This window comes from Indicator indicator, chromosome 3 (genome assembly GCF_027791375.1).
Source record: "Indicator indicator isolate 239-I01 chromosome 3, UM_Iind_1.1, whole genome shotgun sequence".
Taxonomy (NCBI): Eukaryota; Metazoa; Chordata; class Aves; order Piciformes; family Indicatoridae; genus Indicator; species Indicator indicator.
This window is the reverse complement of record NC_072012.1, coordinates 1,777,002-1,802,544: the sequence shown is the minus strand read 5'-3', so window position 1 is coordinate 1,802,544 and position 25,543 is coordinate 1,777,002. Positions and strand designations below refer to the sequence as shown.

At 46.1% G+C, this 25,543-nt stretch overlaps 1 protein-coding gene across 1 annotated transcript in view; it reads right to left on the bottom strand.

The window, feature by feature from the left end:
* PAWR (pro-apoptotic WT1 regulator) overlaps positions 1 to 25,543 on the bottom strand; it is a 105,480-nt gene that overhangs the window by 4,905 nt on the left and 75,032 nt on the right. The window contains exons 3-4 of the mRNA XM_054399840.1: positions 12,440 to 12,474; positions 641 to 785 (exon numbers count right to left, since the gene is read on the bottom strand). Coding sequence (XP_054255815.1) covers positions 641 to 785; positions 12,440 to 12,474 — 180 coding nt within the window. The remainder of the gene's footprint in view (positions 1 to 640; positions 786 to 12,439; positions 12,475 to 25,543) is intronic.

The window sequence follows — 25,543 nt, the reverse complement described above, 5'->3', positions numbered from 1 at the left end:
TGGGCAGCCTGTTCAGTGCTCTGTCACCCTCCCAGGGAAGAAGTTCCTCCTCATGTTGAGGTGGAACCTCCTGTGCTGGAGTTTCCATCCATTGCCCCTTGGCCTATCCCAGGGCACAAGTGAGCAGAGCCTGTCCCCTCCCTCTTGACCCCCAGCCTCAGATATTGATAAACATTGATTAAATCCCCTCTCAGTCTTCTCCTCTCCAGACTAAACACCTCCAGGGCTCTCAGCCTCTCCTCCCCAGGCAGGGCTCCAGTCCCTTCAGCATCCTCATAGCCCTCCCTTGGACTCTCTCCAGCAGATCCCTGTCCCTCCTGAACTGGGGAGCCCAAAACTGGCTGCAAAGTTCCAGGTGAGGTCTCATCAGGGCAGAGCAGAGCAGAGCAGGGGGAGAACCTTTTTTTTCACTATCTTTACCTCGACTGTTTCTCATTAATATCCCAAATGGACACTCACCACCTGTGATTCAAAAGCTGACATTCTTCTCTGAGTCTTGATACATTTTTTTCAGACAGAACTGTGTACACTTCAAGCTTTAGCATCACTTCTACCATTGTGTGATGTGGTTTAGAATCTCCCCCTGGAGTCTCAAAGGTCCTTTATTTCAGATGTCTGTGGTGCAGTTGTTAGCACTTACCCTTTCCAGCTCTTCAATCCTCTTTTCCAAAGTGTTACTTGGTATGGAAGTGCCAGAAGAGTTTGCATCCCTGCTGTATCTGCTGTAAGATGTCCTGTCTGTCCGGGAGTATCTGTTGGGATCATCTTCCGGTGCATTAGCTGTGCTACAAAGGCAAAGAACAAAGCAGACACCTCTTTATATATGTAACAAAACAAACATGTCACAAGGAACAAGAAGTGCTTTCAAAAGCACTCACATGTCAGCCTAATAAACCCCACAGAACACACTACACAGCTCTGGTGCTGCTGAGAACTCACTAAATTCACTGTCTCCTGGAGCTGATGCTTGCATAAGCCAATGACTGCCTTGAGAGCATCCCTGAAGAAAGGGACTTGGGGGTGCTGGGGGAGGAGAAGCTCAACAGGGGCCAGCAGTGAGCACTTGCAGCCCAGAGAGCCAAGCAGAGCCTGGGCTGCAGCAAGAGAAGTGTGGCCAGCAGGGCCAGGGAGGTGATTCTCCCCCTCTGCTCAGCTCTGGTGAGACCACACCTGGAGTACTGTGTCCAGTTCTGGAGCCTCTGTTACAAGAGGGATCTGGAGGTGCTGGAAGGTGTCCAGAGAAGGGCCAGGAGGATGAGCAGAGGGCTGGAGCTGCTCTGCTCTGGAGACAGACGGAGGGAGTTGGGGCTGTTCAGTCTGGAGAAGAGAAGGCTCCCAGGAGACCTTCTTGTGGCCTTCCAGGATCTGAAGGGGGCTCCAAGAAAGCTGGGGAGGGACTTTTGAGGGTGTCAGGGAATGACAGGACTGGGGGGAATGGAGCAAAACTAGAAATGGGTAGATTCAGATTGGATGTTAGGAAGAAGTTCTTCCCCATGAGGCACTGGAAGAGGTTGCCCAGGGAGGTGGTTGAGGCCCCATCCCTGGAGGTTTTTGCAGCCAGGCTGGATGTGGCTGTGAGCAACCTGCTGTAGTGTGAGGTGTCCCTGCCCATGGCAGAGGGGTTGGAACTGGATGATCCTTGAGGTCCCTTCCAACCCTGACAATTCTATGAGCCTAGGATAATGCAGCTCTCATCACATAGGTCATCAGTTCTAAAGACTTGTTTTAAGACTAAAAGTTTTATGACCCATGCACATTAAAAACCAAGAAAAACAACTTTCTTTTAACAAGTACCACAATGGAGTTTGAATCAAGCATCTGAATTTTGATGAAGTAGATGAAAACATAAAGGATGAAAAACAATTACATATCCTCCATGTAAGAAGCTTACACATTATCAACTGACTTTCCAGGAGCTATGGATGAGGCTTGCAAGGAACTAGAAAGCAAACCCAAGCATGAAAGTGATTCACAGCCTAACATACTAATTTTAGGCCATTTTCAAATATTTTACTTCAAAACTTGGGAGACTTCAGTCTGTCACAGCTCAGTTAGCAGGCACTCACACTCATGAAGTGGTGGCATGGGTTTTGTTTTAGGTCATGGTGCCTCCTTAAAAATCACTGCCATGGAATCTTCATGTAAGCGTTGCAAACACACATAAGCTAATTAAAAAACAAAACAAAACAAAACAACTTACTGGTTCTCTATTATGGTTTCTATTACAAAACCACTGCTCACAGAAAAAAGATGTATAAGAAGGCAAGCATTTTCTAAGTCACAAACTAAGCAGCATGTTTCCCATAGCTATATTCTTTCTAACAGCAGTATGATTACCTTCAGTGTAGAACATAATGAATAATTAAGAGCAGCAGAACAGAGTGCCCTGGGATGAGGCACACAAACACAGATCTTCCCCTCCTCAATCCATGAATGCTACACTCTTAGGCTTTAAAAATACACAGCTAAAGCACAGAATACTTAAGGGTGGAAAGGACCTTAGAGATCATCTATTCCAACCTCCCCACCATGGGCAGGGACACCTCTCAGCCAGACTTGGCTGCTCAAGGTCTCATCCAGCCTGGCCTTGAACAGCCCCAGGCAGGAGGCAGCCACAACCTCCCTGGGCAACCTATCTCAGAGTCTCACCACCCTCATACTGAAGAACTTCTTCCTCAGCTCCAGTCTAACCCTACTCTCCCTCAACTTCAAACCATTCCCTCTTGTCCTGTCTCTAGACACCCTCATGAAAAGTCCCTCTGCAGCCTTCCTGTAGGATCCCTTCAAGTATTGGAAGGCAGCTCTGAGGTCCCCCCAGAATATTCTCTTCTCCAGGATGAATACCCCCAGCTCCCTCAGCCTGTCCTCCTAGCAGAGATGTTCCAGCCCTTGGATCATCTTTGTGGCCCTCCTCTGGACTCACTCCAACAGCTCTGTGTCCTTCTCATGATGGAGACACCAGAACTGGATTCAGTATTCAAGGTAGGGTCTCACAAGAGCAGAGTAAAGGGCAAGAATCACCTCCAAAGACAAAAAAACCCACAACCCCAAGCCCTTGCTTGACCTTCACCAGGAGAACTCAAAAACTATCTAGACATGGTCCTAGGCAACCAGTTTTAGGTGGCCCTGCCTGAGCAGGGTGGGGAGGACAAGATGCCTGCCAGAGCTTCCTTCCAACCTCAACCAGTCTGTGACTCTGTGAAACAACTGAAATATGTACAAACAGTTTTCTAGAGCACTTGGGAAAAGAATGAAAACCACTGTGAGCATCCTTCCTACATCTCCTTTAAACCACAGCAGATGAGCTGATGAGTGGGTTCCTTGAACAGTTTGGCATTTCATAACTCTAGAAAACCCCTGCTGACAGTGTGCAAAACTAGAGGGGACCCAGGGAAACCAAAACCAGGGAGTTCTCTGGCAAAAGGATGTCTTTTCATGGATGTAAATATTGTTTTGCTCCAGGATGTGTGAAGTTTCCAAGGCACACTGACACAATTGTAAGGAATTTTGTAGCTGGAGGTTATGACCATATTTAGCACTGTTTATTCTTCATCTAGAAGAACTTTTTTTTTTTTTTTAAACCCAAACATTTCCAGGAGCAGATATGCAATGTTGCAATACAACTTCAGAGAAATACTTCAACTTAACTCTGTAAATCCTAACTTATTTAGCTTTCTGAGAGATGTCTTGTTTCATGTCAATGGCTCAAGGATAGACCACACAAAAAAGGCTCAGTTTTTCATCACCAAAAAATGAAACCTTTGCAAGTACCACACAATCACAGAATGTCAGGGGCTGGAAGGGACCTCCAAAGCTCATCCAGTCCAACCCCCCTGCCAGAGCAGGAGCACCTAGAGCAGATCACACAGGAACGCATCCAGGCAGGTCTTTAATATCTCCAGAGTGGGAGACTCCACAACCCCCCTGGGCAGCCTGTTCCAGTCTTCTGTCACCCCCACAAGGAAAAAAAAAAATTCCTCCTGTTTCTATGGAATTTCCTATGTGTGTCAGTGTGAGCTGAAATTTCCCCCACACCAACAATGACCAGGCTAGCTCAGTCTGGAAGCCAATGCAAGCTGTATTTACAAGCAGATCTACAATCTATGATGAAATGCAATGAATCTGTACAAATATACACAATTCACACCATTTACAAATATGTACAATCAACAGAAAAGCACAACCAAGCTCCCTTTGCTTCCCCCCAAAGGGGACGTTTCCCAAGGGGTCTCTCTCCCAGGGGGACTCCTCTCCCAGGCCCCCCTGGCAGAAAGCAGAGTTAGGTAAAAGCAGAGAGGCTGTTAACGTAGCTCACCAAGGTCAGTGTGTTATCTTCAGCCAGAAGAGAAGAGGAAACAGCAGCCAGACAGCCCAGCAGCTGCCCTGACTGTGCCTACTTTGTTTTGAGTAGTGGTTCTTAAACATTTCTATCTATCCAATGGAAGTGTTTAGAACAACTATTATTTTGCTTTCTTACACCCAATAGTGACTTATTTACACTCTTTAGCTTTCTCTGCTTGAACTTTGAGAAGAAAAATTAAAAGGACAGTTTCAAACCATCACACTGTGCCTCAGCTTCCACCACTGCCCCTTGTGCTGTCATTGGGCATCACCCAGCAGAGCCTGGCTCCAGCCTCTGGGCACTCCCCCTGCACATCTTTAGCAACAGCAATGAGGTCACCTCTCAGGCTCCTCCTCTCCAAGCTACAGAGCCCTCAGCTCCCTCAGCCTCTCCTCATAAGGAAGATGTTCCACTGCCTAAGCATTTCTGTGTCTCTGTGCTGGACTCCTTCAATCATTTCCCTGAGGTCCTTCCTGAACTGAGGGGCCCAGAACTGGACACAATACTCCAGAGGTGGCCTCAGCAGGGCAGAGTAGAGAGGGAGGAGAACCTCTCTTGACCTCCTAACCACAGCCCTTCTAACCCACCCCAGGATGCCATTGGCCTTCTTGACCACCAGAGCACATTGCTGGCTTATGGTCAGCCTCCCATCCACCAGGACCCCCAGGGCCTTTTCCCTCTTGTAGCAATTTCCTCTAATATAAAATCAAATCAGTTATTCACACAGGGGCAGGCTTAACAGCAATATTACAGAAGGGTGGAATAAATCTTGCTCCTTCCAATGCCTTTTTCATTTTTTTTCCTGCAGCACTGTCCAAACTGCAATTCCATCCAATTAAAACCACCTTGTTAAAACCAGATTTAATTGACTTCAGCTTCACCACGTTCGTTTTTATTCCCAGAAGCCTGTAATTATACTTGATTTGGAAACTCCTAATTAGTTATGTCACTGAAATTCTGCCAGTTGCTAACAGCTTCTTTGGAAGAAGAAGCAGAAGACAGTGTTTCTAAATATGCCACCTTGGATTTCTGTGACTTGGGACTGCTCAAGCAGAGTTTGTGGCTCTCAGAGCCAAGGAAAGGCAGCCTTGTCTTCTCCAAAGGTGCACGTCCCTGCCCTCCTCTGCTTTTCCTGATTTGAGTAGGAAACCATTCATGGAGCTGATGGAGCAATGCAGCAGCCCAGCAAAGGAAGCCACTGTCTTTCAGCCCCAGTGGTGCCCTGAAGAATCAGGCTGTCCAGCTGCAGGAGCACTGGCACAAGGGAAGTGCAGTTGGCCCAACTTAGATCATCAAAACCTTCTGCACAAACCCCTCCCCCCCTGTTTCTTACTTCTCACAACAACAGCAGTGGCTGACAAGGGGACTCAAACACCCAGAAAAAACACACCTTGACTGATCCTTGTCTATTTTAAGTGTTTAGATTTGCACAGAGTAGCTGTCTTTAATGTTAAGAAGCTAGAGGAGACAATGCTCTAACAGCCAAACCAAACAGAGGCGAGCAGGCAAGTCTGGGCATAGTGTTATGAAACAGTATTTTGCAGCTGTATTTTTTTTCTTTCTTTTTGAGTTAGTGAGCCCAAGGTTAGGATGATGGAATGTAAATTATTATAGTTTAAGCTTTGCAGTAATCTAAAAACAAGCAAGAGAGTTTCAGCAGTGCTCTACTGATTCCTCCAATGAGTGCTCTGAAGTACAAAGCTGCTTCTTGTGATCCCTTCTTCTGCACTGCTTTTCTGACTGTTCCATGAACATAAAACTTGAGGACAAGGGAATCTTTTAGAATTAGTGAGCCAGGGTCCCTCCCCTTTCCATGTCAGTGTGCTGTTCTATCCTACAAGTCAGGGGGAAAGCTCTGTGACTTGATGTCTGGAAGCCACAAAGCCATACCATACTGTACCACCACTGCACAAGCTTACAATGGGAAGACACACCCCTGAACCACCAAGAGATTTTAATCTAACTCCTTCTGTAAACTGATCCAGTCTGATCTGTCTGATCCAGGAACAATACAAAAAATCTTCTGAGCTATTTTAAATCCTGATTTGCAAGGGTTGTGGTTTTTTTCCCTGAATTTAAGACATTTCTTAATTAAAAAAAAAAGAACCATCTAAATTGACTCAAAAGCTAGCAGACAGTCTTAAAAACAAGCTGCTACAACAAAGTCTCTGTGCTTACAAAAACATTCCTAGGTCCACAAACATATCTTGCTTGACTGCTACTTGCAAGCAAGTTTTTTAGTCCAACAGAACACCCAAGAAATGTAATTTGTGTGTGGAGGTCACACTCAAATATTTCTACTCCACTCTGCTGAGACCCCACCTGGAGCACTGTGTCCAGTTCTGGAGCCTCTGTTACAAAAGGATCTGGAGGTGCTGGAAGGTGTCCAGAGAAGGGCCAGGAGGATGAGCAGAGGGCTGGAGCTGCTCTGCTCTGGAGACAGACTGAGAGAGTTGGGGTTGTGCAGTCTGGAGAAGAGAAGGCTCCCAGGAGACCTTCTTGTGCCCTTCCAGTATCTGAAGGGGGCTACAAGAAAGCTGGGGAGGGACTTTTGAGGGTGTCAGGGAGTGATAGGACTGGGGGGAATGGAGCAAAAATAGAAATGGGGAGATTCAGATTGGATGTGAGGAAGAAGCTCTTCAGCATGAGGGTGGTGAGACACTGGCACAGGTTGCCCAGGGAGGTGGTGGAAGCCTCATCCCTGGAGGTTTTTGCAGCCAGGCTGGATGTGGCTGTGAGCAACCTGCTGTAGTGCGAGGTGCCCCTGGCCATGGCAGGGGGGTTGGAACTGGCTGAGCCTTGAGGTCCCTTCCAACCCTATCAACTCTATGATTTCAATACACAAAGTAGCCTTCTTCATTCCCTTGTTTGAAAACCAAGCAGTGACACCAACTCTGCTACTAGCATCAGACCTGAATCAGAGAATCATTCTAACTGCAGTGTACTTGGTGCTTTAAAATAACTGATGACAACACAGTGCAAAACCTGTTAGACCCAACTGCAATAACAGGAGCTGGGAATGGCCAGGGAGAGGTGCATCACACTAAGGAAAGCTGAGAGAAAAGTGACAGGAGAGGAAGTTGTTATGTACTAGGACAACCAGAGGACACACACTCAGTTGAAGACATGAAGCTCACAGTCAGGACAAACAGGCTGATCACAAGTCCCAATATTGTCACCAACATTTCCTCTGGCCTTCATGTCAAGAGGACCTTAAAGATTCTGGTCATGCATTTAATAGATCTTACAGCACCAGTCCAGACCACAACAGAACCATTACCCTCTTTTGAAAATATTTTATGCAGCTAATCATAGAATGATAGAATGACTCAGGTTGGAAGGACCTTAGAGATCATCTCCTCCAACCTCCCTGCCTTGGGCAGGGACACCTCTCAACTAGACTTGGCTACTCGAGGCCTCATCCAGCCTGGCCTTGAATGCCCCCAGGGAGGAGGCAGCCACAACCTCCCTGGGTAGCCTCCCTGGGCAGCCTCCCTGGCAGCAGAGTCTCACCACTCTTGTACTGAAGAACTTCTTCCTAAGATCCAGTCTAAACCCACTCTCCCTCAGCTTAAAATGATCCCCCTTGTCCCACTGCTGGACACCCTCATGAAAACTGCCTCTGCAGCCTTCCTGTAGGATCCCTTCAGGTACTGGAATGCCCCCTGGAGCTTTCTCTTCTCTAGACTGAACAACCTCAGCTCTCTCAGATGATCCTCATAGCAGAGGTGTTTCAGCCTGTGGATCATCTTTGTGGTCCTGCTCTGGACTCTCCCCAACAGCTCTGTGTCCTTCTTATGATGGAGACACCAGAACTAGACTCAGTATTTTGAGGTAGGGTCTCACAAGTGCAGAGCAAAGGGGCAGAATCTCCTCTCTTGCCCTGCTGCCCACACTCCTCTGGATGCAGCCCAGGATATGATTTGCCTTCTGTGCTGCATGAGTGCACTGCTTCTCATCAATCAACACACTCAAGTCTCCTTCCTCAGAGCTACTCCCAACTCACTCTGCACTCAGATTGTATTTGGGGTTGAGAAGCTACCAAAAAAAAGCCCTCCACAGGCTTCTGGGGTGTAAGTGTGGGCATTTTTAAATTCAATTCAGAAAACAGACTACAATTATAGACTGAGATCCTCGTCCCAAACTTTTATTTACTTTACTGCATAAAGAAACAGGCTCAGTTTGTCCAAGTCAGCCAGAAGAGAAGTAGAATAACACAAGAGCAGCCAGCAGAGCACATTTGTAAACATGTCTTCCAGTCAATGGACACTCAGGGAAAGTGGGTTCTCAGCAGTGTCACAGAAATGTTTAACCATGGATTGCTGCCTCCATAAGTGGCAAAGCAGCCAGTGTGTCTGATTAAATAGGTAGGAGAATCTCTGCAGTTCCTTGTGTCCTGGAACATACCAAGAAAGTAGCAATTCTGTGAGAGCACAAAGCACAGATCCTTTTTCTCTGCTCTTCACTTGCTCATCTTGTTAGGTTCAGGAGGCTGAGCATCTCAATATAGACATGAAAACAGCTATGTGGCAAGGGAAAAGGGTTTGGAAAGCCCAGGATGGCCATCAGTAAGCCAGGACTAGATGGCAGATAGAGGATGGAGGCAAACTAGGAAAAACCTCCAAGAAAACAGAAATACAAGAGAAGATGAGGACCTCAGCAGTTAAATATAAGGTGGTAAGGGGGAGAGAGGAAAGGGTCTCTGGCTGGGCTAGGCAGTGGAAACCAGTGAATAAAAATATATAGGGTTGTAAGAGAGAGAGAGGAGAGGGTGTCTAGCTGGGCTAGGAAAAAAAATATAAGGTTGTAAGGGGGAGAGAGGAGAGGGTGTCTAGCTGGGCTGGGAAAAAAATATAAGGTTGTAAGGGGGAGAGAGGAGAGGGTGTCTAGCTGGGCTAGGCAATGGAAACCAGTGAAAAACAATGGAGAGAGAAGAGATGCCACTTCTGATGAGGAACAGCTCTAGAAGAGAGAGAAGGCAAAAGAGAAGAAGCAGAAGTAGTAAATATGGAGGAAAATTACTTGAGAATTTCTGGTAAATAATGCATTCTTTCTGTAGGGGTGGGAGGTTTTGCAAGGGAGTGCATACAGCATGTGAACAGAGAGCAAAGATAAGGCTTATGAAAAGCCACAAACCACTATGACACACACCACTAAGTATTTGGCAGATAAAAATGGCAATGAAATTCCATGCAAGGACTGAAGCAAACATGGAGACTGAGCTCAAATAGGTTTAATTAATAAGAAAGTAATCAATCATTAAATTACATAGTTGTTAACCTTGTGACAGTATGCCCACCCATTCTGCAATGACAAAGTCATTATACAAAAAACCCACAGCAGAAGAACCCCAGAGCACTCAAATAGGTTCATGAGAATCCAGGAATACCAAGATGAAGAACAGCACCATACTAACAAATCTAAAGCATAACAGGACAGGTCATTATTGTTTTCACAAGGAGGGTTGTGAGACACTGAAACAGCTTGCCCAGACAAGCTGTGGATGCCCCATCACTGAAATGTTCCATGTCCAGTTGGAACTCAACTAACCTGACCTAGTGGAAGGTGACCCTGTCCATGGCAACCCAAAACATTCCATGATTCTATAGGTGAAAAAGTCTGAGGAGTGAAAAATACACCAGTGAAGACAATTTAGATAATTACAGGTGGTCTTTGCACCTGCTCTTACAAGCCAGGATATACACACAGATTAATTAGAATCATAGAATCAGTCAGGGTTGGAAGGGACCACAAGGATCATCCAACCCCCCTGCCATGGGCAGGGACACCTCACACTACAGCAGCCTGGCCAGAGCCTCATCCAGCCTGGCCTTAAACACCTCCAGGGATGGGGCCTCAACCACCTCCCTGGACAACCCATTCCAGGTCTCACCACTCTCATGGGGAAGAACTTCTTCCTCACATCCAGCCTGAATCTCCCCACTTCCAGCTTTATTCCATTCCCCCCAGTCCTGTCATTCCCTGACACCCTCAAAAGTTCTTCCCCAGCTTTCTTGGAGCCACCTTCACATACTGCAAGGCCACAAGAAGGTCACCTTGGAGCCTTCTCTTCTCCAGACTGAACAGCCCCAACTCCCTCAGTCTGTCCTCATAGCAGAGCAGCTCCAGCCCTCTGCTCATCCTCTTGGCCCTTCTCTGGACACCTTCCAGCATGTCCATATCCCTCTTGTCATAGAGGCTCCAGAACTGGATACAGTACTCCAGGTGTGGTCTCACCAGAGTGGAGCAGAGGGGGAAAATCCCCTCCCTGGCCCTGCTGGCCACACTTCTCTTGCTGCAGCCCAGGCTCTGCTTGGCTCTCTGGGCTGCAAGTGCTCACTGCTGGCTCCTGTTGAGCTTCTCATCCACCAGCACCCCCAAGTCCCTCTCCTCAGGGCTGCTCTCCAGCCAGTCCCTGCCCAGCCTGGATTTGTGCTTGGGATTGCCTCCACCCAGCTGCAGGACCTTGCACTTGGTCTTGTTGAACCTCCTGAGGTTGGCTTGTGCCCAGCTCTGCAGCCTGTCCAGGTCCCTCTGGATGGATCCCTTCCCTCCAGCCTGTCTGCTGCACCACACAGCTTGGTGTCATCAGCAAACCTGCTGAGGGTGCACTCAATGCCACCTACCTAATAAAACACCTACACATTTTCCCTGAGTGAATGATACCTGAAAGAGAACATGTTCGTGTGTCAAAAAAGTTCACACAAAAGCCTTGCTTCAGCTGAGGTACTTTAGAGCCCAGGCTACCATTCTGTTCTCCCAGTCACTGTGATAGCTCTGTCATTTCAATACCACACAGACAAAAAATTCACACATTACAGATAATAAAATCCCAGAATGGTCTGGGTTGGAAGGGACCTCCAAAGGTCATCCAGTCAAATCCCCTCTGCAGTAAATACCTCAACTAGATCAGGTTGCCCAGAGCCCTGTTGAGCCTCACCTTGACTATCTCCAGGGATGGGGCCCCAACTACCTGCCTGGGCCACCTGCTCCAGTGCTCCACCACCCTCATTGGTCAGGAGCATCAAAAACCTCCTAAATATTCTTCTGACTCAAGAATCTGAGTAATGACCAGGGTAACACTTGGCTCAAAGACAAATAACAAACAGGGCCTGCTACATCTTGGCAGTATTCCCTTCAACTGAGACAGTAATATGACAAAACCATAGCTATTTCTGTTTATATTACTGTAGAGAGTAACAAAATTATCTTCCTGCATTAAGCTTCAGAAGACAGTGGTTTATAAATTAACTGTGAAACTGCTAGCACCTAGGTAATGTGTAGTCAAGTTAGATATTTCCTTAGGAAACTCTTCTGCACTTGGAAGACACAGCAAAAATACTGAGAGTCAGTTTATTTTAAAACACTAACAGAGAGCAGTTTGCTGCATCTCTCAGGTCCACTACTGCTTTTGGCTTAAGGACCTGAGAGATGCAGCAAAGTACACAGTATCACAGTCTCACAGTATATCAGAGGTTGGAAGGGACCTCAAGAGATCATCCAGTCTAAGCCCCCCTGCCAGAGCAGCATCACCCAGGGCAGGCCACACAGGAATGCATCCAGGTGGGGTTGGAAAGGCTCCAGAGAAGGAGACTCCACAACCTCTTTGGGCAGCCTGCTCCAGGGCTCTGTCACCCTCACTGTAAAGAAGTTTCTTCTCATGTTGAGCTGAAACCTTCTCTAACCTTCTCTGGTCAAGTTTGTCTCCATTGTTCCTTGGCTTATTCCTGTGCACCACCCAAAAGAGCCTGGCCCCCTCCACTTGACACCCACCCCTCAGCTCTTGAGAGACATTGATCAGATCCCCTCTCAGCCTTCTCTTCTCCAGACTAAACAGCCCCAGGGCTCTCAGTCTCTCTTCACAGGGCAGATGCTCAAGTCCCCTAAGCATCCTCCTGGCTCTCCCTTGGACTCTCTCCAGCAGGTCTCTGTCTCCCTTGAACTAGGGAGCCCAAAACTGGACACAGGATTGCAGCTGTGGTCTCAGCAGGTTCAGTAGAGAGGTAGAAGATCTACAGTAGTAACCCTTCCATTGGCTTTATTTCTGTCACAGTTTTATACATGTAAAGCAATGTGTTGTGTATCAAGATCTCATACCTTTTATACCTGCTTGAAACCATCCTTGAAGAGTCCTAAAAGAAAGAGAAAGGAAAAAACTAATTAATTTTTTTTATACATTACCACTTCATAGAAAAAGAAGCCTGCATTTAAAAGCAAGACACTCATGACTCAAACCACCTGCTGCACCACTCAGTTTTGCTTGATTTTGCTGCCAGGAAGAGAGAGAATATCAGGATTATCATCACAGTGTTACTGCTGCTGAGCAACAGCTCTGAATTCAAGGGGCAGTGGATAGAAACTCCAGCACAGGAGGTTCCACCTCAACATGAGGAGGAACTTTTTCACTGTGAGGCTCACAGAGCACTGGAACAGGCTGCCCAGAGAGGTTGTGGAGTCTCCTTCTCTGGGAAATTTCAAGCCCCATCTGGATGTGTTCCTGTGTGACCTGTGCTGGATTCTATGGTCCTGCTCTGGCAGGGAGTTGGACTCAATGATCTCTGGAGGTCCCTTCCAACCCCTAACACCCTGTGAGCCTCTCATCCTGTGAATCTCTAGTCAACAGCTTCTGGGTACATCCTAAAACAGGGATGCACTTACTGCAGCCCCCAGCATCCCCCAGAACATGAAGCTTACCAGCCTGCCACCAACATACCTTCACTGCCACTGCTGATACAGAAACACTTGGGCCCTGTCATAGCTGTTCTTCTACTTGTCCAAGGGCAGCAGAGCAAAACCATTCCACTTCTTCAGCCTCACTGCTGTCCTCCCAGACAGAACAAAAACTGAAGATGGCAAAGCAGTCCAGGTCCATTTATTAGAGATCAGCTGGCTGATGGAACTAAGATGTGTTCTTCACTGTGCTAATCCAAGTGTTGCAACCTGGCTCACCTCAGTTTCTCTCAGGCTAAATGAAGTGTTAATGATGTTAAGCAGGTATGCTATAAGTCTGTACATGGATGTTTCATGTACTCAGATGTCAGACAGTGACTTGTGAAGCTATAAAAGTCCATTTATAGATCATTGGTTCTAAACACTTGCAGAGGCTTAAAGCATTTTGACTACAAAGAATACACTGCACCTCCTTTGATTGCTGTTCAGAAATTAACTGACATAGGACATATTTTAAATAACAGATTTCAAACACCAGGACACTGTACAAGAGCTGTGCATCTAGCCCTTCAGGGATATATCACACAATCACAGAATGTCAGGGGCTGGAAGGGACCTCCAAAGCTCATCCAGTCCAACCCCCCTGCCAGAGCAGGAGCACCTGGAGCAGGTCACACAGGAACACAGCCAGGCAGCTCTTGAATAGCTCCAGAGAGGGAGACTCCACAACCCCCCTGGGCAGCCTCTTCCAGCCTTCTGTCACCCTCAGAGGGAAAAAATTTCTTCCTCCAGTTTCCAAGGAACTTCCTATGCCTCAGCTTCCACCACTGCCCCTTGTGCTGGCATTGGGCATCACCCAGCAGAGCCTGGCTCCAGCCTCTGGGCACTGCCCCTGCACATCTTTAGCACCAGCAATGAGGTCACCTCTCAGGCTCCTCCTCTCCAAGCTACAGAGCCCTCAGCTCCCTCAGCCTCTCCTCATAAGGAAGATGTTCCACTCCCCTAAGCATTTTTGTGGCCCTGCACTGTACTTTATCAAGCAGTTCTCTGAGGTCCTTCCTAGACTGAGGGGTCCAGAACTGGACACAATACTCCAGATGTGGCCTCAGCAGAGCAGAGTAGAGGGGGAGGAGAACCTCTCTTGACCTCCTAACCACAGCCCTTCTAACCCACCCCAGGATGCCATTGGCCTTCTTGGCCACCAGAGCACATTGCTGGCTTATGGTCAACCTCCCATCCACCAGGACCCCCAGGGCCTTTTCCTCTTCACTACCTTCCAACAGGTCAGTCCCCAACCTCTCCTGCTCCCTGGGGTTGTTCTTTCCCAGGTGCAAGACTCTACCCTTGCCCCTGTTCAATTCCATTCCATTTCTCCCTGCCCAGCTCTCAGCCTGTCTCAGTCTGGCTGACTGGCAGCACAACCCTCCTGTGTCAGCCACTCCTCCCAGTTTGGTGTCCTCAGCAAACTTGCTGACAGTGCTCTCTGTGCCCTCATCCAGGTCAATGATGAATGGATTGAACAGCTCTGGTCCCAGTACTGACCCTGAGGGACTCCACTGGTTACAGGCCTCCAACTTGACTCCATCCTATTGACCACAACTCTCTGACTTCTTTCCTTCAAGCAGTTCCCATCCACCTCCCTCCCTGATCCTCCAGACCACACTGCCTCGGTTCAGCTGCAAGGATGCTGTGGCAGCCAGTGTCAAATGCTTTACTGAAATCAAGACAAACCACATCCACTGCTCTGCCATCATCTATCCACCTGCTTATGTCCTCAGAGAAAGCTATCAAGGTGGTCAAACATGACTTCCCTTTGGTAAAACTACAATGACTGCTCCATGTATATATGGATTGCTTCCAGATTACAAATCCTATCATGCTTCCTTCTACCTTAAGGTAAAGAATTTCACTAATTTTCATATTTCCACAGTGCAGTAAAATGTTTTAACTGAGAGTTAAAACTTTGAGGTTTTGTTGGTGGGGGTTTTTTTATTATTATTTGTAAAAATAAAATCCAGTATGCTTTTATTCTGGCTCTGTAGAGATGGAAATGGAAACAAAGAGAACAATAGGGGGGGAAAGAGTTCACTTATTACACAATCCCAAACAAAAGCCATCAGTGAGTTACTTACAGATGAGAAAACCTGAAGGACTGTATTAGCACCAATAATGCTATGCTTGTAGCTTCCCACTACCAGTCTGATCACACAGGAATATTAAGACATGTTTCAACTTGTGAATGATGGCTCAGATCAGACAAAGCCCACAAATCCTTTTTAGGTTGCTGTGAGAAGAGGAACCAATTATTTTATTAGTCACAGACAAAAGTCTTCCCAACATCAGCAAGTATTAGGGAAAGAGACAGGGAAGAATTTTTAAGGGGTTAATAAACTGAAGAATTGCTTTCACTGGAGCAAAATAATGACAAGGCATGAAATTCTGACTACTTATGTCACCAAGTGCAGACAAAGGAATAAGGGAATTCTCAAAAGAAGATGGAAGAAGAATTCTCTCCACTCCACAAATCATTAGACTACCTTGAGTAGTCATTTCATTAACATCTTTGTAAGTGAATACACAAGGTAAAAAACAAACAAACAAACAAACAGGACAAAAAGGAATAATATTTTATCATAGAAAATCTTAAAGAGTATTTTATTCTAGGAAGCATTTTGTACTGCAAAATGTTCTACACCTTCCCTAGTACAAGGACTAAGTGTAAGTCACAGGAGTCTATTTAAAGAAACCCACAAAGTGGTGTAAAATTGCTGCTTTAACACTGATAACTCTTTTATCATTGATGACAGCAGCTGAGGAGGAGCAACTCACAACTGTGAAACACCAGCCTCATTTTACCTCTAAAAGGGCAAGGAACCAGAATTTTAAATGGCCCCAATGCTATTTTTAAAGTTTACTGAGGGTATGTTATCTTTGCAAGGACACAGCAGCAGGGGGAGGTTTCCCAAGGTGTGGGAGGAAGCAAATGTCACTCCTGTCTTCAAGAAGGAAGACCCTCTGAGGCCAGTCCTTACCTCAGCCCCTGAGCAGGATATATGAAGGGAAAAAATCAGGCCTGACTGATCTTAAAGTCTAGTGTAAGAAGCTGACTGGCTCAGTGGATGAAGGGAGATCAGATGAGGTTTAGCTTGACTTTAAGAAGGCTTTCAACACCTTGCCATATAACATCTATAGGCAAAGTCCAGAAATATAGACCAGGTAAACAGCCTCTGAGGTGCAGTGCACAGTGACTATAGACTACCAGGCTCAAAAGGTTGTGATCAGCAGAATGAAGCCCAGCTGGGTGCCAGTCACTTCGCAGCGGCTGATACGGTGGCCAGCACAGTTCCATGTCCTCATCTGTGACCTGAATGAGGGGACTAAGTACACTCCCAGCAAGTGCACAGTGTACACAAGTTTGGATGTGTGGCTAACAACCCATCAGATGCCTGTGCTACCATCCATAGGGACACTGATCAGCTGGAAAAGCGGCTAACAGAAGTTCAAAACAAAAGGGAAATGCAAAGTCTTGCACTTGGGGAGGAACCATGTCAAGAACCAGTACATGCTGTGGACCTGTCCAAAAGCTGCTGTGGAGAAAAAGACGTGGTAGTCTAGGTAGACATGTCCTGGTGGACACCAAGTTGAACAAGAGCCATCAATGTGCCCTTGCAGCAAAGAAGGCAAATGGTATCCTCCATGCAGCAGGTCAAGGGAAGTGATCCTTCCCCTCTGCTCCCCTCTCCCCCTGGTGAGACTGCAGCTGGAGTGAAGGATACAGTTCTGGGCTCCTCTGTGTGAGAAAGACATACTGGAGAGGCTCCAGCAAAGGGCTACACAGATGATTAAAAGTCTGGAGCATCTGACATGAGGAGAAGCCCAAAGTGCTGGAGAAGGGAATGCTCAGGAGGTATCTGTCCAATGTGTATACACACATCTGACGGTGTAAAGAATTGAGCCCAGATAAAGGGCACAATGGAGAGAAAGGCAATGGACAGAAACTAGTATAGCGGAAATTCAACTTAGATACCAAGAAAACACTTTTTTACTGTGAGATTAAACATTGAAACAGGTTGCCTAGAAAGGTTATGGAGTTCCTTTCCATGAAGATAGAAAAAAAAAAAAAAACAACTGGCCATAGTCCTGAGCAATTTGCTAGAGCTGATCCTGCTTTGTCCACAAGGGTTGGAATACAGACTTCCTGAGATTCCTTCCAGTCTTAATGATTCTATGCTTTTGGTCTGCTTGAGTTTTCCATCTGCATTCTTCTCTCAGCTTAGTGAGCTTAAGTGAACACAAACCTAACATGTGGCAGCTTCAAAGAATTTCATCCTGCCCTCTAATATTGTTATCTATGGATTTGCCTATCAGAGCTTTTACACAGAGGACTATAGCATCCTGAATTTTAGCTTTAAGACAGTCAGCAATGACTGATAAGGTGATTTGACTCTGATGTATGTGAAGAGATTCCAGTAGTTTCATCTCATCCTTAAGTTTGCTGCTAATACCAAACTGGGAAGCTTGGCTGAGACACTTGAAGGCTGTGAGGCCATTTAGTGAGACTTGGAAAGACTGAGAGCTGGGCAGAGAGGAACCTAATGAGGTTCAACAGGGACAAGTGCAGAGTCCTGCATCTGGGAAGAATAAACTGCAGCAGGACAGGTTGGGAGGGGATCTGCTGGAGAGCAGCCCCAAGGAGAAGGACCTGGGAGTGCTGGTGGGCAACAAGTTCTGCATGGGACAGCAATGTGCCCTGGGGGCCAAGAAGGCCAAGGGGGTCCTGGAGGGCATTCAGAGGAGTGTGTCCAACAGAGCCAGGGAGGTTCTCCTTTCCCTCTACTCTGCCCTGCTGAGACCTCACCTGGAATATTGCATCCAGTTCTGGGCTCCCCAGTTCAGCAGGGACAGAGATCTACTTGAAAGTCCAACAGAGAGCTACAAAGATGATTAAGGGACTGCAGCACTGCCTTACAGGGCAAGCCTGAGAGCCCTGGGGCTGTTTAGTCTGAAGAGGAGAAGACTGAGAGGGGATATCAATATCTGAGGGCTGGGGGTCAAGAGGGAGGGGACAGGCTCTGCTCACTTGCACCCTGTGATAGGACAAGGGGCAATGGATATAAACTCCAGCATAGGAGGTTCCACCTCAACATGAGGGTGACAGAGCACTGGAACAGGCTGCCCAGAGAGGTTGTGGAGTCTCCTTCTCTGGAGACTTTCCAGCCCCTTCTGGATGCATTCCTGTGTGACCTGTGCTGGATTCTCTGGTCCTGCTCTGGCAGGGGGGTTGGACTCGATCTCCAGAGGTCGCTTCCAATCCCTCACATCCTGTGATCCTCTGATCTCTGTTCACTGTATATGAAAACTGAAGTGCCATATCAGTAATAGCAGTCACAGCTCTTTGTGGTGATGCTCTCAGAAGCATCCTGGTTGTCTCACCAGCCACAGACAAATGGCTCAACCCTTTTTTAAGCTTTGATAGAGAGAGACTCTTAGGTGACTGGATCCAAACTTCATCTGTCTGTAGATCTTACTTCACTGGTAAAAGTTGTAAGTCTGGGCTCTAAGATTCCCCAGTTCTTAGTTTTTCAGCAGCTTCTGTTTCAGGAAAAGGCCAAAACCTTGAGGTTATGGCCATGCTTCCTGGTGAACCTAAGGATCTGCTTATGGTGAAAGACAGAATTCACCAGAAAGGAGAACTTGCACATGGCATTGCTGCCTAGTGAAGCACACATACCCTTGTACAAGAAACCTCTGGAACTTGGATGCCTGTTTTCTACTCTAAACACCAAAGGGATGCAAAGTAAGCATTGCACACTCTCAGATTTCCTAAGACCTTTTCATACAGTGAATACAAATACAAGCTGAAATTACCCCCCCAACTAATCTGAGAGAATGACCCCCAAAATAAAATTGCCAGACTAGCTCAGTGGCATGGAAGCAAATGAAGCTCTATTTACAAGCAAACTAATATCTAGAAACGTGAAATGGAATTAATATGTACAAAATATACAATATTTACATGTACTTACAATTTATAAACAACACAAGGATCCCCCTGGACAAAACCAGGGGGTTACCAATAGCTTCCCCCACTCCAGCCCCTTCTTCCCTGCACAAGGGAAAAGAGAAAGAGAAGAGCAGAGAGTATCTTGTTAGTACTTAGCCACAACTAGAATGCAGCCAAGGTCAGCAACAGCCAAGAAAAAGCTACCAGCTGGTATCTGCTACAGCAAAGAAGCTGAAAAGAAAGAGACAGAAATAGTTTCTACAACCAACTTTCTGTTAGTTATCAGACCAAAGGGATTATTTAGACCTTATAATTATTTTCCCTTTACATCCAAGGGTAATTTATTTACATTCTACCACTTTCTACTCGAGATCTGTGGAAAATTTCCTAGGCATCAGCCTAAAACTGCCACAGCTGTAAAGTGATTTATGCCCAGACTTGAACATTTACCTCAACAGGAGGCTTCTAAAAGTTTGGCAGCACTATTCAAGAAAGTTAGCTCTTGAGAAAAAGAAAAGCTGGGAAAGCAAACACAAGCTCAGGGACAAAGTACATGGCAATATTCTCATTTGCTACAAATGACAGGTATTAAAACTTAAAAAAAAAAAAATCAATTAAGTAGCCCTTTTTCTCTATGGTAAATACTAGTGAGTAGTATTTCTGTAGCTTAACTATGAACAAAAAATATTAAACACACATCTGATACAAAACCAATTTCCTCTGCTAACCAAATTAATACTGTATATGTAAATTGTGATTTTATGAGTCTGAAATCTCTCATGCAAAAGCAAGCCACTTACTCTTTAAAGTGATGATGCAAGCCTCAGGGAAATCACAGAATCACAGAATATCAGGGGCCAAAAGGGACCTTGGAAGATCATCCAGTCCAACCCCCCTGCCAGAGCAGGAGCACCTAGAGCAGATCCCACAGGAACACATCCAGGCAGCTCTTGAATAGCTCCAGAGAGGGAGACTCCACAACCCCCCTGGGCAGCCTCTTCCAGTGTGCTGTCACTCTCACAGGGAAAAAAAATTTCCTCAGGTTTCCATGGAACTTCCTATGCCTCAGCTTCCACCACTGCCCCTTGTGCTGGCATTGGGCATCAATAGATTATTCTTATCTCTCCCCATGTTATGAGACTTCTTTTGTGTGTGCTATTCACCCAAAAGTTGCTGGGAACAACTTTTTATTTTAATTATACAACACTACAGTGTTGTAATACTACTTATACTACTACACAACTTTTAATCATACTACGAACTGCAGGATCTGTCCTTTACAATTAAGCTAAGCTGCCTAACTATTTAAAAGCTCTTAAAATGATGCAAACATCTTACAATTTAGGATATGGCCTCCTAAACCTTATTTAAACGTTCTTGAAATGAAGCAAACATCTTACAATTTAGGATGGAGCAGATCCAGAGGAGGGCCATGAAAATGCTCAGGGGGTTGGAGCAGCTCTGTTATGAGGACAGGCTGAGGGAGCTGGGGGTGTTCAGCCTGGAGAAGAGGAGGCTCTGGGGAGACCTAAGAGCAGCCTGCCAGTACCTGAAGGGGGCTACAGGAAGGCTGCAGAGAGACTGTTTGCAAAGGCCTGCAGGGACAGGATGAGGGATGTGGCAGTCCAGGCTGGGTGCCTAACGCTACTGCCACATAAGGTACACCTCCAGTGTCCTGAGTGTCCAATCCAATAAGGTGGATGCAGGAATCAGCCTATTTCTACCCAGAAATCCTGTGCCCTGTAAGTCCATCTGCAAAGTCATTCTTTTCCTCTTTCTTCCCTCTCTGCTCCGTGGGAGATGCTCCCTATTGGGTAATGGTGGGAAAGTATCTCAAGGCTTCTTAGACCTGTCTAGGCCTAATGCCAGGAGGAGGAAGGAGGGTGTGGGGGGGTTGGGGCAGTCTCAGCCCTGGCCAGCCTGAGAGCAGCCTAGCAGTGGCGGGGGGAAGAAAGAGCCCTGGGGGTTTTGGGTAGACCCTCAGGTGGGGAGAAGGGGAGAGCTGGGAGGTCTTTGGGTGTTGTAAAAGGGATTTGGTACACTTCGGGATTCTTTGCCACTATGCTTTGTAGTTTTTGTAGTTTCACCAATTGCTTTTCCATTTAAACTTTCCATCACTCTCCAATCCGTTTGTGTCAGTGTCATTCTTTTGTCCCTCTCGGGGCAAGAGAGGATCTGTCTGGCCCCAAACCAGCACAAGAGACCATGGCTTCAAAATAGAGCAGAGCAGATTGAGATTGGATGTGAGGAACAAGTTCTTCACTATGAGGGTAGTGGAACACTGGAAGAGGTTTCCCAGGGAGGTGGTTGAGGCTCCTTCCCTGGAGATATTGAAGGTGAGGCTGGAGGAGGCCCTGGGCAGCCTGATCTAGTTGGGGATGTCCCTGGTGAGTGCAGGGAGGTTGGACTGGATGAGCTTTGGAAGTCCCTTCTGGCCTGGACCATTCTATGATCCTATGAGTCTATTCTATATCGTCTCCTAAGCCCTATTTCAAAGCTCTTAAAATGAGGCAAACATCTCACTATTTTGGATATTGCCTCCTAAATCACTCTTGTGGGAGAGAAGATCTGCAGAAAAAGAAGGGGAAGGGGAAAGAACATCCCTGTTCTGCCAAGAGCTAACAGAAAAGTAGGCATTGAGGTATGTATATAAAAACTGATTTGCAAATGTTGTTTTCATTCTTTAATATTAATTTTTAAATTCAGAGTTTTAACCCATATTAAAAAATATCTAGTTATTACTATAAAAATTAATCATTTGTCCAAACAATTGTATAGGAGCAGTGAAGAGATCAGTGTATTTGAGCACGTCCCCTTAAAAACAGGATTTATCTTTACTGTCTGTGGAAATCCTGAATAGAAAAAGCAATCAGTAAAAGTAGTAACCCATAACAATTATGCTAAAGAGATTTCCTTCATACTGGTGAAAAAAATATTGCTGCAAATGACATCTAACAACATCAGTTCTTCATCCAGGGTTAAAACCAAACACTCATTTCAATACAGTATTAAAGAAACACACAGCTTTAAAATGACTTTTATTTATTGTACATTATCATTTAGTTAGTTAGTTTAACTGTTTTACAGGATGATGAAGGGACTGGAGCACTGCCTTATGTGGAGAGGCTGACAGACCTGGGGCTGGTTAGTCTGGACAGGAGAAGACTGAGAGGGGACTTAATCAATGTTTATCAATATCTGAGGGTTGGGGGTCAAGAAGGAGGGGACAGGCTCTGCTCACTTGCACCCTGGGATAGGACAAGGGGCAACGGATAGAAACTACAGCACAGGAGGTTCCACCTCAACATGAGGGTGACAGAGCACTGGAACAGGCTGCCCAGAGAGGTTGTGGAGTCTCCTTCTCTGGAGACTTTCCAGCCCTGTCTGGATGCCTTCCTGTGTGACCTGCACTAGATTCCATGGTCCTGCTCTAGCAGGGGGGTTGGATTCGATGGTCTCCAGAGGTCCCTTCCAACCCCTAACATCCTGTGAGCCTGTGATCTCTGGCAGCTTTTATTACCTTTTAGCACTATACATTACTGCTAATAAATAATAGGATAGTCTTCTGCCCTTGCTCCATCTCAAGTGGAAGTAGAAGAATGCTGCAGACTGACATATATCACCATTGCTCCAGAAAACTGCTAATGCTCTCCTTTCATCATGTCTGCAAAAGCACTCGTGCAGGCACACATTAATGCACAAGAGGCTGTGATCTAAGTGAAAATAACTAAGGACAAAGCAAAGATTTGTCTCGTTCCACATCAGCTCCTTCATCTCATTCATCACACAGTCTAACACACACACACCCCTGCTGCCCAAGAGGAAGAACATGTAAGGGCAGAAAGGACAGCCAGAACCATTTCCATTAATAAAACCATTTACTGCTAATTAGACTTCTGTCAGACTAGGATATAAGCAACTCTAGCAACTTTGCTAACTCTCATCTCTGCTTCTGACTCATCTTGGTATTTCATCTGGCCAATACAGAGATGACACAAACAAGCTGGTCACCAGGCTTTAAATAAATAAAATTGACTGTGTTTACAAGTGCCTGACAAAGATGTCCAAACGTTAAACCAACCCTACCCTTACAAATCTGCTAGTTAAAATGCACCAGCAAACATTGTTTTTAAACATCTACAAACTATGGAGTTGGCTGGACTATGAAAACCATTCACTGGAATCCCTTACAAGACTACTTACAAGTTTCACAAATGATTAAGGCAAACTGCCTGGGTTAAATCAGGCTGCTCAAGTATGCTGCCATATGCACTGGCACGGAGCATACACACAACCTTTCACAACTTGACTACACACCAGTGTAAATTATGAGTGCATAATGATTTTCCTTAACATGCAAGGTTAAAATCTGACTGGAATTAGGCCATCAAAGTCCTGGTGAGGCTGCATCTGGAGTATTGTGTCCAGTTCTGGACCCCTCAGGTCAGGAAGGACCTCAGGGAACTACTTGAAAGTGTCCAGCACAGAGCCACACAAAATGATTCAGGGAGTGGAACATCTTCCTTATGAGGAGAGGCTGAGGGAGCTGAGGGCTCTGTAGCTTGGAGAGGAGGAGCCTGAGAGGTGACCTCATTGCTGGTGCTAAAGATGTGCAGGGGCAGTGCCCAGAGGCTGGAGCCAGGCTCTGCTGGGTGATGCCCAATGCCAGCACAAGGGGCAGTGGTGGAAGCTGAGGCATAGGAAGTTCCATGGAAACAGAAGGAATTTTTTTTTCCCTGTGAGGGTGACAGAACCGTGGAACAGACTGACTAAGGGGGTTGTGGAGTCTCCTTCTCTGGAGGTATTCAAGACCAGCCTGGCTGTGTTCCTGTGTGATCTGCTCCAGGTGCTCCTGCTCTGGCAGGGGGGTTGGACTGGATGAGCTTTGGAGATCCCTTCCAGCCCCTATCATTCTGTGATTCTGTGATCAAAGCACTTTATTTTTTCATATGTAATCAAAATATGGGCTTGCTCCAAGCTCCCTGTACATTCTTCAAGATGTGAGCAAAATGCAACTTCATGGCATGAAGGAAGGAGGTCTGTTGCTGAGGCTTCTGGCCTTTTTACATAACAAGAAGCAGGTAGATTCTATTTCCATCCCACCACCTGAAGTTAACACCAATTTGCCTTCATGAGTCACATCTTTAATTACATCTACTTTCTCTTCCTAACCCCAGTAAAACATTTCAGTGCCATTTACCTGGAAATGGCAGTTACCTATCTCTGCAAGGCAGATGAAGTTTCACTCTGGTATTAAAGTGAGATAAGATCTGAATGCTTGACAACAGAAGGGCAATCTGATCCTAGCATAAACCAGGAATAACTGCAGCTGTGAAAAGGAGGAGAAAGATGAAATACACTTTCTTCCCTCTCCCATCAAAGCCCCCCAAAAGCAAGCATTGATCAGGACCTATAGTGATACAGGTAACATTTACCTTCCATTCCTGATCCTAAACCTCTTTAAATCTTCTAGAGATGCTTCTCATGGAATGCAACACAAGTTCAACTTTGAATGGAAATGCTTTCAACATTTCAACATTCAACCTCCACTCATCATTTCCACAGAAACCACTCTTTCTAGAAGCACTCTAAGGTGTTCTCAGTAAGCTTAAAGCAGCATTTATAGCTCTCAGTCACTTGCACCACTGCTACACTTTCTAGATCTTGTCTTAGTTTAGAGTGAGACAGATTTATCTTTTACCTCTTCCAAAAGGGGCAAAAGAAAATTGCTCACACAAAGGATTGGATAGGATTGGAAAGTTTAAATGGAAAGGCCATTCACAACTACATGCAACAGTACAAAGCACACAAAATACACCAAAATCCATAGGCTCGGCTTAACACAGAGGCTCACTAAGACAAAGCTTCACCCAAACCACCCTTAAACCAGGCTAACAAACCCAAAACTTCATGTGTCCCCCCTCCATGCCCCTCTAGCCCCCATACCACACCCTTGTGATGCAACAAAAATTCATCTTGGCACTCCAGGCCCCACTGGCAGCATTGCCAAGGCTGACACCAGGCCTCCCCTGCAAGAGGTAACAGCCTGGGTGTCCTCCCAGCGGGAGAGAGGGAGGGAAAAAGGCAAGAAAACTGAAACTGCAGCCAGTTTTATAGGGATGCAGGACTTATGGGAACGAAATACACTTCCTGGTCCACCTCCTGGACATCCTCTAGCCTCTGGAGTTAAGAAACTTTGTGGTAACCATCACAGACCTCTACTTGGACAGAATACTTCTATGTACTAAACAATTCCAGGCTCTTTCCTCTCCCCTTTTCTCCTAGCTGCCAAGGTTTTACATCTATTTCTGAGATTCATTACTTTTTTTTTTTCCTGGTTTGAATTTCCTAGGGATGCCCTTAAATGCTCTTGACTCACCTAAATCTCTTTCCTAAGCACTCATTCTAAAAGCAAGCTTTTATTTCTACAACTGTCAAGAAAGCCTGAAGTTATCACCACCTATTAATCAGTTACAAAACAAACTGAAACAGGAACCTGGTAAAATAAAACAAACCCAAAGCTGACC